Raw genomic sequence first — 17,799 nt, forward strand, 5'->3', positions numbered from 1 at the left:
GTGTTTGTGAGCTTGCAGGAGGTTTCTTTGGAGTAGCACTGCTTCTACTGCCATGTTGCTGGTGTCTGCCTGGATCACGAAGGGTTGCTCAGGGTCAGGAGGCTCAGGCTCCTTTGCAAACATTTCTTTTAGTGTTTCGAACGCCTCTTGGCAGGTTAGGTCCCACTGTAGAGATTGTCCCAGGTGAGGTTTAATTCCTGGGTTCCCTGTCTTCAGAAGGTCTGTCAGGGGTTTGGCAATCTTTACAAAGGAGGGGATGAATTGTCTGTAGAGGTTTGCGAACCCTAGGAAGCTTTGTAGCTGTCTATGGATGCGAGTGTGTTGCCAGCCTAGGACGGCTTGTACTTTGGCTGGGTCCATCTCTATTCTCTCATTTGACACTTGGTAACCCAGGTAGTCTAACTATGCATGGTGGTATTCGCATTTTGATACTTTGATGTACAGGTTGGCTGCCAGAAGTTTTTCCAGCACTTGGCGGACCAGGAGTATGTGGTCATCCATGGTCTCTGTAGATGAGGATGTCAATCAGATAGATGAGGACCCCCTTGTAGAGGTGCTCATGCAGCACCTCGCTTATTAACTGCATTAATACTGCTGGGGGGCCCTGCAATTGAAAGGCATCACTTTGAATTGAAAGCTCCCTAGGGGGCAGTTGAACACTGTTTTCCATTCATCTTCTTCTCTGATACATACTCGGTAGTATGCTTCTCTGAGGTCTAGTTTGGTGAAGAATTTTCCCTTGGCCAGATGAGATAGCATGTCCTTCAGGGGGTATAGGTTGCGTATGCACATGGCGTACAGTTTGGGCTTGGGTAGTTTTGCCCCAGGGATGATTTTGATGGCACAGTCTGCCTCACAGTGGGGAAACAGAACATCGCACTCGACCTGGCTGAATACTTCTTCAAGGTCCTGATATTCCCTCAGAATCTGTTTGGTCTCTGCGGTTTTGTCGGATGTTGTTGCCAGTTGTTCTGGTGGGCTCTTTTGGGGGTTTCCTGTGTGGGTGGTTTTTCTACTTGCTGGTGTGGGAGGGGTTGGGGGCTTCTTGGTATCCTAAGTCTGCGGGTACCCCCTTGCCACCAGATGGTCGGCCCCCACTTGTCTAACCAAGAAAGTTCCAGTATGACTGCGTCTGTCATTTTGGGGGTTATTACGAATCAAATTACTTCCCAGTGATCCTCTAGCTCTAGCCGCACTGGTTCAATCAGGTGGGTGGCATAGGCTCCTCCCATTAAGGACCCATCGACCTGTTCGAACCGGATCGGGTGGGCCAGTGTTTTTGCCCTGATTCCCAGTTTCAGGACTGTGGTTAGGTTGATCAAGGACCTAGTGCAGCCTGAGTCTATTAGGGCTTGAAAATCCTCCTGGTTTCCTGTTTTGGGGACTGTGAGGCATATTGGAAAAAGGAAAGGGTGAATTGGTTCACTCACCATTGGGTTCTTTTCTCCCTCGTCCTTGCTGTCATAGGATTCGGGCGACTGGTTGTCAATGCCTGGGGTTCCACCCCTTTTCCCTGAGGGGGAGGGGCCTCTGCGGCCTGAAGGGCTTTCCGGGACTTGTTGATGGCCTGTTTGGGGCCTCGTTCTGGTCGTGCCCTGGGTGGTGGTTCTGGCCTTGGTTCCGAGATGGTGCAGTGGTTAAATGCAGCACTGCAGGCTTCTTCAGCTGACTGCAGTTCTGCAGTTCGGCTGTTCAAATCTCACCGGCTCAGGGTTGACTCAGCCTTCCATCCTTCCGAGGTGGGTAAAATGAGAATCCGGATTGTTGTTGGGGGCAATATGCTGACTCTGTAAACTGCTGAGAGCGGGCTGAAAGCCCTATGAAGCGGTATATAAGTCTAACTGCTATTGCTATTGCGGGGCTGGGGTTGAGCATGCACATGCCATGTGGCCCATCTCCCTTCATCTGTAGCATTTCAGCGGACTTCGAGTGAGGGCTGGTCTCAGGGCCCGCTGTGGTGCTGTGGTTCCTCATCGGTTGGGCGGTTTCAGGTCAGGTTGACCTCTCTCTTTCATGTCCAGTTGCTTTCTCATGTCATTGGCGTGCAGCCCGCTGTCGACTTTTGTTGCTTTTTGGAACCATCAGAGAGTCGATTTGGAATTTGGTGGTATGCGGTTACCTGGACAATTTGCTTGTCCAGGCTTGTTATGAAAAAATGCACCAGCAGCCGCTCTGGTAGAGGGGGTAGCCTTCCAATGACCCTCCTAAATTCACAGATGTGATCTTTGATGGGGTGGCCCCTCTGCTTTAGGTTACTAAGTTCCTTTTCCGCATATGGGTCCTCCTCTTCCTCCTCAAATCTGGCCTCTAGCAGTTGCAAGAAGTCATCTATGTCTTGCAGTTGGGGGGCTCTCCTCTTGTGGAGGGCTGCTACCGATTCCCTTGCTTCTCCCTCTAGCCCCTCTGTGATGGTATTCATCATGGCTCTGGGGAATGGATAGAGGTGCCCATAGCATTCTAGGTGGATATCAGGTGAATCAAGGAATAGAGCTAGCTGGTCTGAATCCCAGTCAAACTTTCCCCTGAATTGGGGCGGGTCATTCAGACCTACTCCTCCAACCTCTGTATGCTTGCGCCTGATATGGCTGGCTGTCTTCCTCACCTCTAGTTCAGAGAGAGGGAGGGGGTTGCCTGCCCTGGGCAGCCTGCCTGCTGCGTGGGAGAGGCACTAGTTGCAGTTTCGGGCTCTTTCTCCTTCTATTGGGTAGTGGAGGAGAGCTGCGCTCCTGTCTGCATCTCCTCCCTTCAATAGGATCAGATGTCCCTCTCCTCTTTGGGGTGGCATGATGGCCCCTCATTATGAAGGGTGGTTCGGTCAAAATCCTCCCTCAGTTTCTCTATTGCACTCCCCAGGGATTCCATATGGGACTTTGGGAGCCTGGCTTGTAGCCAGTCCTACCTCCAGTCCACCCTTGCCAGCTCGCTCGAGACCCTTCCCTTTATCTGGGAATTGGGGTAAGGGAGCTCAACTTCAGCTATCAGTGGCCAATTTCCACCAGTATTCATCCTTTCTTGCTTCTGCCTCTGGAAAAAGCATCGCAGCTTGGATGTCTGGAGCTTGGATGTCTGGAGCTAGCCACATTCCTCCAGCTGCAATCAGGCTCTTGTCTGCCATGGTTGCCTGATTTTCTCCCAAGCATCCCAAATATTGGGAAGTGATTAGAGAGCCTGGGATTCAGGAAACACGGAAATCTTGATAGATTTTTAAAAAGTCAGTTTTGGCTCTCTGTGAAGTTTCCAAAGGATGCACTAATTAATTTACGAGCCTCGAGACAATCCAGTCATTTATTAGGAGCAACATTTTGGCATGTTCTTCTGCGGAGCCGAAACTGATTTTCGGTTAATGTTCTCTGACCTTCACTCCTGTGTCTCCCCTCCCCTCAATCTGTGTCATAAATCATATCCACCAATGAGGTGCTGCAGCAGGCTGTGAACTTTGTGCCTCACACGCCTACTGTAGAAATATGAGATCCGACTCTGGTTGAAGGTATGCATGGAATTCTCCCTCCCGTTTTCATGCCAACTTGATAATAGTCATACAAATGCTTTACAAGTTGTCACTAAATTTAGCTTACCCAATACTATTCATTATATGTCTCTAAATATCTCCATCCTTGTAAACCATTCTCCCTTCTGTATATCCATGTAGATTTATGCACTAGAGATGCACTAGAAAAGAATGGATTCTTTTTTTAGAAGCTATATTCAGCATGACTTTTTACAGTTTTTTTCTTTTCTCCTGATTGACACATTTCTCCTTCATTTATTTGAGTTCAAGTTTTTCTCTTTACATGACCAAACTATTCCAACATCCTTTTGCAGTTGTATATTCATCATATTATTTACTCACTCACTCTCTCTCTATTTCACCATGCACACACTTCTTAAGACTCCCATTCCTGTTGCATAGAACTTACTTTTATGTTTCTTCTGAGAAATCCAACTCACAGTTCCATAACAAAGAGCAGAAGCAAGCTCTTATACACTACAGTTATTTTCACTTATTTCGACAAAAAAATTTTCTTCACAGTAGACTGTGTGTTATAACTTCCTTTTTACTAGCATTTCTGCTATTTAAAATATTTTGATACTTTTCCTTATGTTTATCTGCTTTACTGTTTTACATTCTTTACCAAACTTTCAATTGTTCATTTTCCTTATCCAAAATGGTATTTGATTAATTAATTTTCAGATTCATGCTTCAGATTAAGTCATACAGCCTGCTGACATTACAATATAAATGCTGTATTCAGGATGCAATTTCCTATAGTTTGTAAAATAAGAGTTTTATGAAATATTAAACATAATAGCATAAATTTATAGCATAAATTTCCACATGTTGCAGCATATTTAAATATTTTAAAAGCCAGGTGGAATTCCTAACATTTCAGAAGATAGACTCAAGATTCAGAAGGAGCTTGTCCATTGAGCCCAATCCAAGAAGATGCAGTTCAGAGGTGAGAAAAGTAAAGCCTGGACTTAGACAGGAAAAAACAAATGTCAAATGTGAACGGCTTCTGAACGATTTGAATATTTATCACTTGCCAATGAACTGGGGAAAGGAAAGGATAAGAAAGAATGCGGACGATCCAAGAATGTGTGAGCCAAGAACCCACCAAGATCGCTGATGCAGGTGTCTGACAAAGAAATGAACTGTTCTCAAAACAAAAGACGGATTCATAATTGGACAGCGTGATCACGATGGGTGGGAAGAAGGAAAACCAACGTTTAACTATGTAGCATTGTGTGGGAAAACCTCAGAGCTGGTTTTAATTCTTCAGTGCCGAAATGGTGTATCCAATAAAGTTTTAATTTTGGGATTTTAAAATGCCTGAGAGTGCCTACTTTTCTTGGGTTCGCTAGTCGGACAGTTGAGACCAAATGCACAGGTTTAGAATAGGTAGTACCTGACTCTACAGTAGCGCCTATGACGAGGATCTAGGTGTTCTAGTATATCACCACTTAAGTACATGAGTCAATAATACGCTGAACTGCCAAAAAAAACCCAATGCAATTTGAGGATGAATCAATTTGAGGAATTGTATCAAGATTAAAGAAGTAATAGCACTACTCCATACTGCATTAGTGAGTCCATATTTGGAATACTACCTCCAGTTTTGGATATCACAAATTATGCTGAGAACCTATGTTGGCGAACCTTTTCTGCACCGAGTGCCAAAAATGGCAGTGTGCAGGCATGCCAGAAACTGGAAGAGCAGCCTCCTGGTGCACATGTGCGCACCAGGCAGCTGCTCTTCCAGTTTCCAGCACATGTAAGCACAACAGCCACCTGGTTTTCTGGTTTGTGGTGTACATGTGTGAGCAAAGACAAGCTGGCTGGTGTGCATGCACGCGCCGGAAGAGCAGCTGCCCGCCAGGAAGATGATCTTCCGGTGTCTGGTGCACACATGCACACTGGCCAGCTGGTCTTCATGCACACATGCACATCACAAACCGAAACACCAGGTGGCCAGTGCACATGCATGCACTAGAAACTGGAAGAGCAGTTGCCCCACAAGGACATGTGTATTGGGTGGCTGTTCTTCTGGTTTCCGGCACTCCCAAGTGCATGAAGACTAGCTGGTTGGTGCGCTGGAACCTAGAAGTGCAACGGGCAATGGTTCGCATGCCCAGAGAGATGGCTCTGTGTGCCACTTCCAGCACGTGTGCCATAGGTTTGCCATCACGGACCTAGAGAATGCAGAGAAGAGCAACAAAAAATGATAAGGGCTCTGGAGATGAAATTGTATGAAGAACAGCTAAAGATATGTTTAGCTTAATGAAGGAGAGACATGGTAGCAGCCTTCCTGAAGGGCTGCCACAGCATCAATCTATTCTCCATATTACCTGAGAGTAGATAAGAAGCAAAGGGTAGAAGCTAGCCAGAGGGAGATCCAACTTGGAAATAAGGAGGAATTTCCTGGCAGTGAAACAGCTTGCCTCCCAGAGTTTTCACTGATGGTTCCCAAGAAAAGAATTGATAACCATTTGTCAATGCCAGCCATTGCCCCAGCCCAGCTCCACTGCGAATACACACACGTGCCTCCCACCGCCCAGCTGCTTTTCTGGTCTCTGCTGCACATGCACGGGGTCATGCACAGGGGGACACTTGCATTGCATTTCGGGGCCTCGTGCAGTGCCCCTGCATCCCATTTTGGCTTTCAGGCTGATGCAGGAGGGCTTCCAGGCCCAAAATGGGGCACGGGGGGTGCGTGTGGCCCCCCCTGCACCCCGTTTTGGGCCTGGAAAGCCTGTACCAATCTGGAAGCCAAAAATCCCCCCCCCCGCAAATGTGGGAATTATAGCGCCGTATGCGCCCCCCCCCCCGGCACTCCATTTTGGGCTTGGATAGCCTCCTGCACCAAACTAGAAGCCAAAAATGGGTGGGGGTGTGGTGCATGCATGGGGGTGGGGTGCATATGGGGGGTATTACACGTATATTGCATTATGGGTGCAGGTGTGCATGCGCATTATCCTGCATTCAGCACACGATGACAAAAAGGTTAGCTGGACTACAGCATCTCATGGGCCCCTTCTATTTTCTATTATTCTAAATGCATGTTATAGCTCAGAGATGGCGAATCTTTTTTGGCTCACGTGCTATAAGTGGGGGGAGTGCAGGGGGGTTGTGCGTGGGCGTGCCGCACCCATAATGCAATGTGCCACCCCCAGTGCGCATGCGCGCACGAGAGGCACTCCCTCCATTTTTTGCATGCTTTTTTCACCCTCCTTTATAGCAGCCTGGGGAGGGTGAAAATAGCCTCCCCCGCCCCCCGGAGGCAGTGACTTCCGGTTTGTTCGTAGGGTCGTTTTAAGCCCTCCGGAGGCTTCAGGGACCTCCAGGAGGCTTCCCTGAAGCCTCTGGATGGCTTAAACTGACACTACAAGCAAATCGGGATTCCGATTTGCGACCCTACGAGCAAACCAGAAGTCCGCTCCCGCTTCCAGTTTGCCCATTGGGCCGGTTTTTTGTGCTCCAGAGGCTTCAGGGAAGCTTCTGAAGCCTCCAGAGGATCTCCAGGGGCGGGGCGGGGGCGGGGGAGGCTCTTTTCGCTCTCCCCAGGCTTCTATAAAGCCTCTGGAGCCTGGGGAGGGTGAAAAATGGCTTTAAAAAAGGCTGAACTCAGCTGACAGGGCAACACCTCGCAAACCCTGACAAATGGCTTCGCATGCCACCTGTGGCACGCGTGCCATAGGTTCACCATTCCGGTTATAGCTTATTCAATAAATAGGTATCCCTCTCCCACTCCAACCTGTCTCTTTGCAGATACAATGAGAATGTGGATACAGCGGTGAAATACCAGTGTCCAGAGCAAGCCATCTGTGCATAGTCGTATCACGTACGAACCTTATCCTTATATATTTGTATCCAGATTTCAGGTACAATTATACAACTTGCAACGTTTGCAGCATGCATCATCTTGTCTCCACCTTCACTCTACAAATGAATGTGTCTGGCGGATACTAGGTTGGAGAAACTGGTTTATGTATTTCCTGGGTACAAAGAGGAGTAGCAATAAATATTTTCTTGCTAAACAAATTTTAGCCATCCAGACTTAGAATACTTTGGCACTCTGATATTCTGCTGTAACCCTTCTATTCTTTCTCCTCCTCCAGTATATTGGCAGCTTGGATGTACCTCGGCCAAACAGCAGGGTAGAGATTGTGACTGCTATGAGACGCATCCGGGTAAGTGATGGCAATACTATTCCAGCTGTTTATACATCTTTGAAACATCTCAAAGAGAGATTGGGTTACCCTATTTGCTATCTCTGTCATTTAAATGTGAGCACTTTCCCATTAAATACTGGCTCTCTGCATTATTGCATTCGGAATATTCTTCGTCCTGTAAACTCTTCCAAATATGACTGTTTCCACATGGGTGGAAAATCCAATGTGCTGAATTAAGAGTGGCGTGATCAGTTTTGAATGCCTTAGAACCGGATGGCGAACCTATGGCACGCGTGCCACAGGTGGCACACGGAGCCATTTGTCAGGGCACACGAGGCGTTGCCCTGTTAGCTGGCCAGCGTGCATGCGTGTGCTGGCCAGCTGAGTTCAGCCTCTTTAAAAGCCATTTTTCGCCCTCCCCAGGCTCCAGAGGCTTTATAGGAGTCTGGGGAGGACGAAAAGAGCCTCCCCTCCCCCCGAGGCCCTCCGGAGGCTTCAGAAGCTTCTGGAGCACAAAAAAACAGCCCTATGGGCAAACCGGAAGTTCAGAAACAGACTTCCGGTTTGCTCGTAGGGTCGGTTTAAGCCCTCCGGAGGCTTCAGGAACCTTCAGGAGGCTTCCCTGAAGCTTCCGGAGGGCTTAAACCGGCCTTATGAATAAACTGTAACTTCTGGTAGAGCCATTTTTCGCCCTCTCCAGGCTTCGGAGGCTTTTCTGAAGCCTGTGGAGGGTGAAAATGAACTCCCCCGGCCCTTTGGAGGCCCTTCAAAGGCCGAAAATGAGCTGGCCAGTGCGTGCATGTACGCTGCAGCTGACCTAGGGCAGTGGTTCCCAAACTTGGCAACTTTAAGACTTGTGGACTTCAACTCCCAGAATTCTCCAGCCAGCTCTGCTGGAGTTGAAGTCCACAAGTCTTAAAGTTGCCAAGCTTGGGAACCACTGACCTAGGGCAATGGTTTGCATGCCCTCAGAGATGGCTCCACGTGCTACAGGTTCGCCATCACAGTCCTAGTCTGTAGAGTAGTATATGCCTTGTATAAAATGCATATTAATAATAGATTTAATTATTAATATAACTGTTGGCATAATTGGTGGACAGGATTCATTACAAAGTAATCATAAGTTGGCTTGTCTCTACCTGAAGGAGTTTATCATACGAATTCAGGGCAGAGAGGAATAGGAGATGGTAGAGGCCAGAATTAGGAGGGGAAGATTATACATTGTTCACACGTTTTGAAAAAGCAGGTGTTGGGAGACTAAAAGGCTTTTAGTCTGTATTATACGGAGGCCTAACAGGTCTGCACTTCTATGTAGTGGTGGAGTCCCATCAGTGTTGAAAGAGGGTTGCTTTGTTTGTTGTAAGATTGGAAGTTAAGTATTGTTACTGAGGATATTTGATCAGCATAGATATGTCTTACTGGTATCTATATCTCCTCTATAAGGTCGCCTTCAGACAACACTGGCTCTTTGGCTTTGAAACAGAGATGAGCACTGCCCCCTAGAGTCGGGAATGACTAGCACATATGTGTGAGGGGAACCTTTACCTTTATATCTCCTCTGCTCTGTCATGTGCTTACAAAGAAAATAACAGAAATGCCACATATTTCTGTCTTAGTCAGTTGCTCTGAATTCCTTTTTGAGTTAAGAGTCAGAAAGGAAGGGGAGTGATATCATAGAGCTAAAAGAATTAAAGCAGGAAATTTAATAACTTAATATTTTTAACATATAGAAAATCAAGTGTTTAAAACTTTGGTAAGGTTCTCTCAGTTACTACGGTATGAGTGTTATGTTATGTGAAGTGTTGTGTGGCAGATGGCAGGGAACAAGTAGTGCAGAACATAAAGTCTATGAAGTCATCAATGAAAAAAATGAAACAATCCAAGTACTGATATTAAGTTGATTGTAATTTTTAGATCTTGCTGGATCTTCCTTTATTCGCCTTTAAAAATGGGAACATTTATAAAGTTTACTCCTCAGTTATTCTTACTAGGTATATGTACTGACTTTACAGTGGTAGAGACTAACTTGATTCTGCATCTAATAACGGCAGCAAGACTGTTGGTGGCGCAATACTGGAAGAAGGAAGACTTGCCTACAATCCAAGAATGGACATTGAAAGTCACAAACTTAGCCGAGATGGCTAAAATATCGGCATATCTCAAAGATCATTCAAATGAGAGATATAAACGAGACAGGAAAAAATGGATTGACTATATACAAAATAAATATGGGACCAAGAAATTCCAGTTAGCCTATGCTTAAGATCAGAAATGATTTAAATTGTTTAAAGTTAGTTCAGCAAGAAGAAGCTAAGGTCAATGTAGAATGTCATTAATTTCTTTATTTCTTTTTTCTCAATAGATTTTAGATGTGTTTGTTAAAAATCCATACCGTGTACGGGTTCTGGGAAGTCGGGGGGGAGGAGGAGGGGGGTTGGGGGGTGGAGGGAGGGAGAGGCATACAAAAAAATTGTACTTTGATGTTTTAATGATTGACGAATGATGAAATATTTGTGTTTTAAAAGAAATAAAACTTTTGAATGATAAAAAAAAAATGGGAACATTTGTCCTTCTCCAGTCCTCTGACATTTCACCAGAGGTCTCAACGATTTTTTAAACATGTCAAAATCAATCAAACTGTCAGTGAATTGTTTCAGGATCTTAGGATGGAATTCATCTAACCTAGGAAATGTAAACTCATTCAAAGGAAAAAAAATTAAGCCCAAAATATTGTATATATGTGACTACAATTAAGAACATTCATAATTCATAAATACTTTCCCCAATGTGTAGGAGGATTCCTTCTCCAGCTGATGGCGCAGGACGGTCCAGAAGTGGGTTGTTCAATCCTTATTTGCCCAAGAGACTGAATCATAGTTGAGGCCACGCCTCCAGCTCCCCTCTGCTTGGTTCCAATTCCGACTCAGTCTTGCCCGAAAAGAGATGTGTTTTTTACTTGCTTGTGAGTTGGTTTGCTTTGTTGTTTTAGTAGTTGGTTTTGTCATTTCTTTATTTGGTTTTCCTTTGTATTTTTGGTTTGCCTGCTTCGGCTGGGTGGCTAACTTGGCTCACAAGTTGTTGTTTACACCTTTGAATTGCATTGTGATGCAAATGGCCGGGTGCTTGTTTGGAAGCTTCCTGGGCTTTGGAGAGTGCCATTGGCTGGCTATCGGGGCACTTGTTGCAGTTTCGTTGGCTCCGCTGTTGTGCCACTTGGTCACAGAGGACTCTGGCAGGCTCCTGCGATTGCCGCTGGCTATTAGGGGCTCAGGCAGGCTGGCAGCGATACTACAGTGCGAGGACATGTCGGAAGAGCGTCGACACCTCCACATGCACAGAGAGAGGTGTCTCCTTCGTTGAGGAACGAGGTTTTGGTCCAGGAGGATGAGGAGTAGAAGGAGACAGAGCTTTCTGATGATGGTTTGGCACCCGATGTCCCCGCGTTTGCGGGTTTGTTTCCTCCCAATTTGTTTCATTTCTTGCTGTTCAAGGCCAGGAGCACTCCAACTGTTGAGACGGAGGCTGACAAGCAGAAGGAGAAGGAGACGGCGGTCGAGGCTTCAACATCGAAGAAGGCCCCGAGGAAGTGGGGTTTCTTTGTGGAGCCTACGGCGCAGAAGGAGGAGATTCCTGCGCCAAAGCTGTTTCTGGATGTCATTCAGAAGCAATGGGCCAAGCCAGATACTTTCCCCACCCCAGGTGGGAATGACAGGCATTTCTATAATATGGAGCCTGATTTCTCTCAAGCGCTGCAGGTTCTGGCAGTAGATGCTCCTGTGGCTCCCCTGGTATCCCCGGTCCCCATGGTAGCGAGTGATGTGGCAGACAACTTGAAGGCGAAGGACAAGAGGACTGAACTGGCATTACGTAAGACCTTCCTGGCAGCAAAGTGGGCAATTAAGGCTTCCTCATTCTGCGTTCTTCTTCAACCACGCCACGTTGATGTGGCTTGAACAGATGCAGGAGTGGGTACCTGTGCATGATGTGAGGTTGCTACAGGACATCAGCAAGGTCATCGCAGCAATCCAGTTTTTGGCTGATGTGATCTTGAACGCCTCAAGGTTTACCTCCAGGGCTCTTTCCTCCTCTGTTTCAGCTAGAAGGATGGTGTGACTCCGGAATTGGCAGGCAGACGCTAAGGTGAAGTGGAAGCTGGCTGCAGGTCTGTATACAGGGAAGAATCTGTTTGGCAAAGTCCTGGACCCAATCCTTATTGAAGATAAGAACAAATGTAACGTTTTGCCTGCCATGACTAAGAAACAAGAACATCAGTTCACACCTTACACAAGTGGGGCACCCTATAGGGGTAATGATATTGATTACCATTATCAGCCTAGGGGGTTTCAGCTGCCTCAGGACAGGGGGCAGGATAGGTCTTCCTACAGGGATAGGTCCCGGTTTCAACCCCAGAATAAGCGTCCCTTTCAAGGGGTGGGCGGACACCTCTTCTGCAAGAATAAATGAGCGGGCCTCGGCTGCCCCCATTGGTGGCCGGTTGGCGTTGTTTGCCGACCAGTGGGAGAGTATTACATCAGCTCTATGGGTCCTAAATACGGTTCGATTTGGTCTACGGCTGAATTCCTCTCCATCTTCCCCGAATTTCTTTCAAACATTCACATCGTCCAAGTGTGAGGGTAAGAAGGAGCTTATGCATCAGGCAATTGCTCACCTGGTGGAGATCCAAGCTGTTAAGTTGGTTCCTCAGGAGGAACGGGGCATAGGGTTCTACTCAAACCTCTTTGTGGTTCCAAAGTCTTCAGGGGGATGGAGAGCAATTCTAGACCTTAAAAGATTAAACCACTATCTAGTGTATAAGCGGTTTAAGATAGCTTCCCTTCGTTCCAATCTGGAAAGTGTCAGGGAAGGTGATTTTTTGGCCTCTATTGATTTGACAAAGGCCTATCTTCATATTCTAATTCTCCCCAACACAGGAAGTTCCTTAGGTTTTCCTATGCTAGTATTTGTATTTTTTGTATTTTATTAATATTTATAGGCCGCCCTTTTCCCCGCGGGGACTCAGGGCGGCTTACATAAAATAGGGAGGGGGGGTGTAAACAATAAACATAAAACAATACATAAGAGTAAAATAGAACACAACATTCATTCTTCATTCGGGTGGGGACAGATTGTGATCTTATCCCCAGGCCTGACGGGATAGCCAGGTTTTGAGGGCTGTGCGGAAGGTCTGGACGGTGGTGAGGGTACGAATCTCCACGGGGAGATCGTTCCAAAGGGTCGGAGCTGCTACTGAAAAGGCCCTCCTCCGTGTAGTTGCCAGTCGACACTGACTGGCGGATGGTATTCGGAGGAGGCCCAATCTATGTGATCTTATAGGTCGTAGGGAGGTAATTGGCAGGAGGCGGTCTCTCAAGTACGCAGATCCACTACCATGGAGGGCTTTATAGGTGGTGAGTAGCACCTTGAAGCGCACCCGGAGATCAACAGGTAGCCAGCGCAGCTCGCGGAGGATAGGTGTTATGTGGGCGAACCGAGGTGCGCCCACAATCACTCGCGCGGCCGCATTCTGGACTAGCTGAAGTCGCCGGATGCTCTTCAAGGGCAGCCCCATGTAGAGCACATTGCAGTATTCCAGCCTAGAGGTCACAAGGGCCCGAGTGACTGTTGTGAGAGCCTCCCGGTTCAGGTAGGGTCGCAACTGGCGTACCAGGCGAACCTGGGCAAATGCCCCCGTGGTCACAGCCGTCAGATGGTGGTCGAAAGTCAGCTGTGGATCCAGGAGGACTCCCAAGTTGCGAACCCTCTCTGAGGGGTATAAAATTTGACCCCCCAGCCTGAGCGATGGAACACTGGTCGAATTTTTGGGAGGGAAACACAACAGCCACTCGGTCTTCTCCGGGTTGAGTACAAGCTTGTTAGCCCTCATCCAGTCCCTAACGGCTTCAAGACCCCGGTTCACCACATCCACCGCTTCATTGAGTTGGCACGGGGCGGACAGATACAACTGAGTATCGTCCGCGTATTGATGGTATCTTAACCCGTGCCTCTGAATGATCTCGCCCAGCGGTTTCATGTAGATGTTAAATAGTAGGGGGGATAAGACCGAACCCTGCGGCACCCTGTATGTTAGGGGCCTAGGGGTCGATCTCTGCCCCCCAACTAACACCGACTGCGACCTGTCCGAGAGGTAGGAGGAGAACCACTGCAAAACAGTGCCTCCCACCCCCACCTCTCGCAGTCGTCGCAGAAGGATACCATGGTCAATGGTATCGAAAGCCGCCGAGAGGTCAAGGAGAACCAGGATGGAGGCGTGGCCTCCATCTCTGGCTCTCCAGAGATCATCGGTCAATGCGACCAAAGCGGTTTCTGTGCTGTAACCAGGTCTGAAGCCCATCTGGAAGGGGTCAAGATAGCTGGCTTCCTCCAAGGACCGTTGAAGCTGGAAGGCCACCACCTTCTCAACAACCTTCCCCACAAAGGGGAGGTTGGAGACTGGACGATAGTTGTTGAGAACAGCTGGATCCAAAGATGGCTTCTTCAGGAGGGGTCTCACCACCGCCGCTTTAAGTGCGGCGGGGAAGTGCCCCTCCCGAAGAGAGGCGGTAACAACCGCCTGGATCCAGCCTCGTGTCACCTCACTGCTGTTGGCAACCAGCCAGGAGGGACACGGGTCCAGTACACAGGTGGAGGCACTCACAGCTCTCATGGCCTTGTCCACGTCCCCAGGGGCAACATCCTGAAACTCAACCCAGGGGCGATCTACCAATTCATCCTCTTGTGCCTCGGCTGGAACTGCAAAGGTGGAGTCCAAATCCGACCGAAACCGAGCAACTTTGTCCGTTAAGAATTGGGCATAATCCTCAGCTCTACCCTGCAAGGGTTCCCCCGTATCCCTCCTATTCAGGAGGGAACGGGTTATCCTAAACAGGGCGGCTGGGCGAGACTCAGCGGACGCAACCAAGGTGGCAATGTGAGATCTTTTTGCTGCCCTAAGTGCCCTGATGTACTCCTTGGTGCAAGTTGTTAAAAGTGCTCGGTTCGTTTCGGACTTATCGGACCTCCACAGGTGCTCTAGGCGTCTCCTCCGGCGCTTCTTCTCCCGGAGCTCCTCGGTGAACCAAGGAGGCCTCCGGGATCCGCCGACCCGGAGGGGCCGTAGTGGCGCAATCCGGTCAAGGGACTCCGATGCTGCCGAGTGCCAGGCAGCAACCAGAGTCTCTGCCGAACTGTGGGCGAGAGTATCAGGAATAACCCCAAGCTCCGTCTGGAACCTCAGAGGGTCCATCAGTCGCCTGGGGCGGAACCACCTGGTCGGTTCCTCCTCCCTACAGTGGGGGTTTGGCCTCCGGAAGTCAAGCCTCAGTAGGCAGTGGTCTGACCACGACAGGGGTATGATCTCATTACCCCTCAGACCAAGATCACAAGTCCACTGCTCCGAGAGAAATACGAGGTCAAGCATGTGACCCGCTGAATGGGTTGGGCCCCGAATTACCTGGGTCAAGCCCATGGCTGTCATGGAAGCCATGAACTCCTGCGCCCCATCAGAGTGTTCACCGAGCGAAGGCAAATTGAAATCCCCCAGGACCATAAGCCTGGGGAACTCAATTGCTAGCTCGGCTACTGACTCGAGGAGCGAGGGGAGGGCTGCTGCAACGCTGTTGGGAGGCAGGTACGTTAGCAGCAGACCCACTTGACCCTTGAGGTCCAACTTCACCAGCAGGGACTCACACCCGACAAGCTCCGGAGCAGGGATCCTACGAGGTGCTAAAGACTCCCGGATAACGATAGCCACACCGCCACCCCTTCCCTGGGCTCTCGGCTGATGAAGCACCTGAAATCCGTCTGGGCACATCTCTACGAGGGGGACTCCTCCCTCCGTGCCCAGCCAGGTTTCAGTAATACATGCCAGATCTGCCCTCTCGTCTAAAATTAAGTCCCGGACGAGGGGAGCCTTGTGAACAACAGATCTGGCATTTAGCGACAACAGCCTGAGACCAGGGTCCTGATTACTCACGCCATCTGGCCTCAGAGTGGAACTCATAGGGCTGGAAGGAGGGATCTCTGTGACGTAGTGAACCCTCCTTCCCCGGTAATGGCCAGCCCTAAAGTCCCCGCCATATCTGCCCCTCCCCGTTACGACCGTGATGCTCCGACCCTCTCCCGTGTCCCTGGTCCCCACAGCCACCCCGATGACCCCCGCATTCCCCGGCAGGTCCTCCGAAGCACACATACTCATTCACTCACCCAAGCAGTCTCCACACGATAATTAAAACACAAAATACAGCAGATAAGTCAATAAAAGTGGAACCATTCGCTCAATCACATGCGTATCCCATGCATATCCCATACAAAGGAAGAAAAAAGAAAAAGAAGGAAAAGAAAAGAAGGAAATTGCGCAGTTACTTAAAAGGTGCAAATTCTGGGAAAGTCCAAAAGAAAGTCCAGAGTGGTTGAGGGAGGGAGAGGGCCTTAAGTGCCCTCCACTCGTCCAATAGTGGTGCTGTCTGCGGCAGCAGGTCCAAGGTGGCATCAGGCAGCGATGGGCATGGTAGATGAAGGTGCAGATGGAAGTGCAGATAAGAGGGCAGATGAAAGTACAATCCAAAAAGTCCAAAAGCCACTCTCAGGAAGGAGTCAAGTCTCACGCAGTAAAAGGCCCTGCAATGGCGGGGGCCCAGTGGGAGAGAGAATGCACTGACAGGAGAGGCCAGGCCGAGGGGAGAGGAAGGGGGGTGCAATAATAGCAGATGGAAACGACCTCCCATTCTCTCCCAGTACTGTCCCAGGCTAACCGCCTTCTCCCCGGGGCAAAAAAGGTGGATAGTCCAGTGCAATTCTAAGAACTCCTCACAGTCCTCAAGGTCGGGAAGACGCAGCTGAAAATGCCGAAAAAGCTGAGAAATGCCATCCAAAGGCATCATACGAGGGCCGCCCAAACGGCGACCCAGCTGTTTGCTTCTTTGGGTCCCCTGGAGCTCGTTCTCCTACAGGAGCCTCTTCCCTCACCGGCCTGAGAAAAAGCTGCAGTGGGAACCTGGCTGCTTTGGTGTTGGAGTAGAAGCACAGGTGTTGGAGTAGTAGTACTCACTACCAGTACAGGGCTCTTCCCTTTGGGCTGGCGTCCGCCCACAGGACCTTTATGACGGTCCTGGCAGCCCTAGCGGCTCATCTTAGGGCTGTCCCTATCAGATTACAATGCTACCTAGATGACATCCTCCTCCAGGCAGAGTTGCCGGAGTGGTCGCTTCAGGATCTGGGTGGAGACCCTGCAGAGGTATGGGTTCTCTGTTAACTTTCAGAAAAGTCACCTGAGGCCTTCTTCCAAGTTGTTGCATCCGGGTGTCATAGACACTGCCGCGGGAATGGTTTTCTGTCCCAGGACCACAGGATTAGTCTGGTGAAATTAGTTTGTCAGGTGCAGAGGGAGAAGTACGTGCCCATTGTCACCTTGTCTCAGTTGCTAGGTCTGATGATATCTTGTATAGATCTTGTCCCCTGGGCGAGGCTTCATGCTAGGACCCTCCAGTGATTCCTGCTCTCATACCAGAGGAGCAAGCATAGTGCCTCCCCCTTTTGAGTTCAGGTGCCTCCCCAGGTGCGGCTCTCCCTGAGGTGGTGGACCTGTCTAGCCTTATCTAAAGGGTGCATGTTCCGGGAGCCGCATAGGCTCACACTAACCATGGACGCATGCTTTTATAGCTGGGGGGCATTCCTGGGGGGCATTGCTGGAGATCCAGCTCGCTCAGGGTTGCTGGTCTCCCTCGGATCTTATGCACAACATTAATTGGCTGGACCTGCAGGCAGCTCATCTGGCCCTTCAAATCTTTCAGGCTCTTGTAGCACACAACCACATCCTGCTGCTGACAGACAACATGGCCACAAAGGCACATGTGAACAGACAGGGAGGGACGCATTCCAAGGCTCTCTGGGAGAAGTCTCAGAGGCTGGGACGCTGGGCAAAGAGGCACCTGCTGTCCATCAAGGTGGAGCACATCTCCGGGGAAGTGAACCACCAGGCGGAGTGGCTCAGCAGGGCCATGGTGGATCAGACGGAGTGGCAACTGGACCCGGAGCTGTTTGAGGAGATTTGCAGGAGATTTGGACAGCCAGCTCCCCAGGTTTTTCATGCGGTTCCCGACTCAGGGAGCGGAGGGGAGTAGTGCCTTGCGC

At 49.2% G+C, this 17,799-nt stretch overlaps 1 protein-coding gene across 2 annotated transcripts in view; it reads left to right on the plus strand.

Annotated features, from left to right (window-relative positions):
• The window catches only part of LOC116514874 (carboxyl-terminal PDZ ligand of neuronal nitric oxide synthase protein-like), an 85,757-nt gene that overhangs the window by 10,853 nt on the left and 57,105 nt on the right, over window positions 1-17,799 (plus strand). For both annotated transcript variants that reach the window (XM_032226673.1, XM_032226671.1), the window contains exon 2: window positions 7,618-7,689. In XM_032226673.1, coding sequence (XP_032082564.1) covers window positions 7,618-7,689 — 72 coding nt within the window. The remainder of the gene's footprint in view (window positions 1-7,617; window positions 7,690-17,799) is intronic.

Source organism: Thamnophis elegans, chromosome 11 (genome assembly GCF_009769535.1).
Source record: "Thamnophis elegans isolate rThaEle1 chromosome 11, rThaEle1.pri, whole genome shotgun sequence".
Taxonomy (NCBI): Eukaryota; Metazoa; Chordata; class Lepidosauria; order Squamata; family Colubridae; genus Thamnophis; species Thamnophis elegans.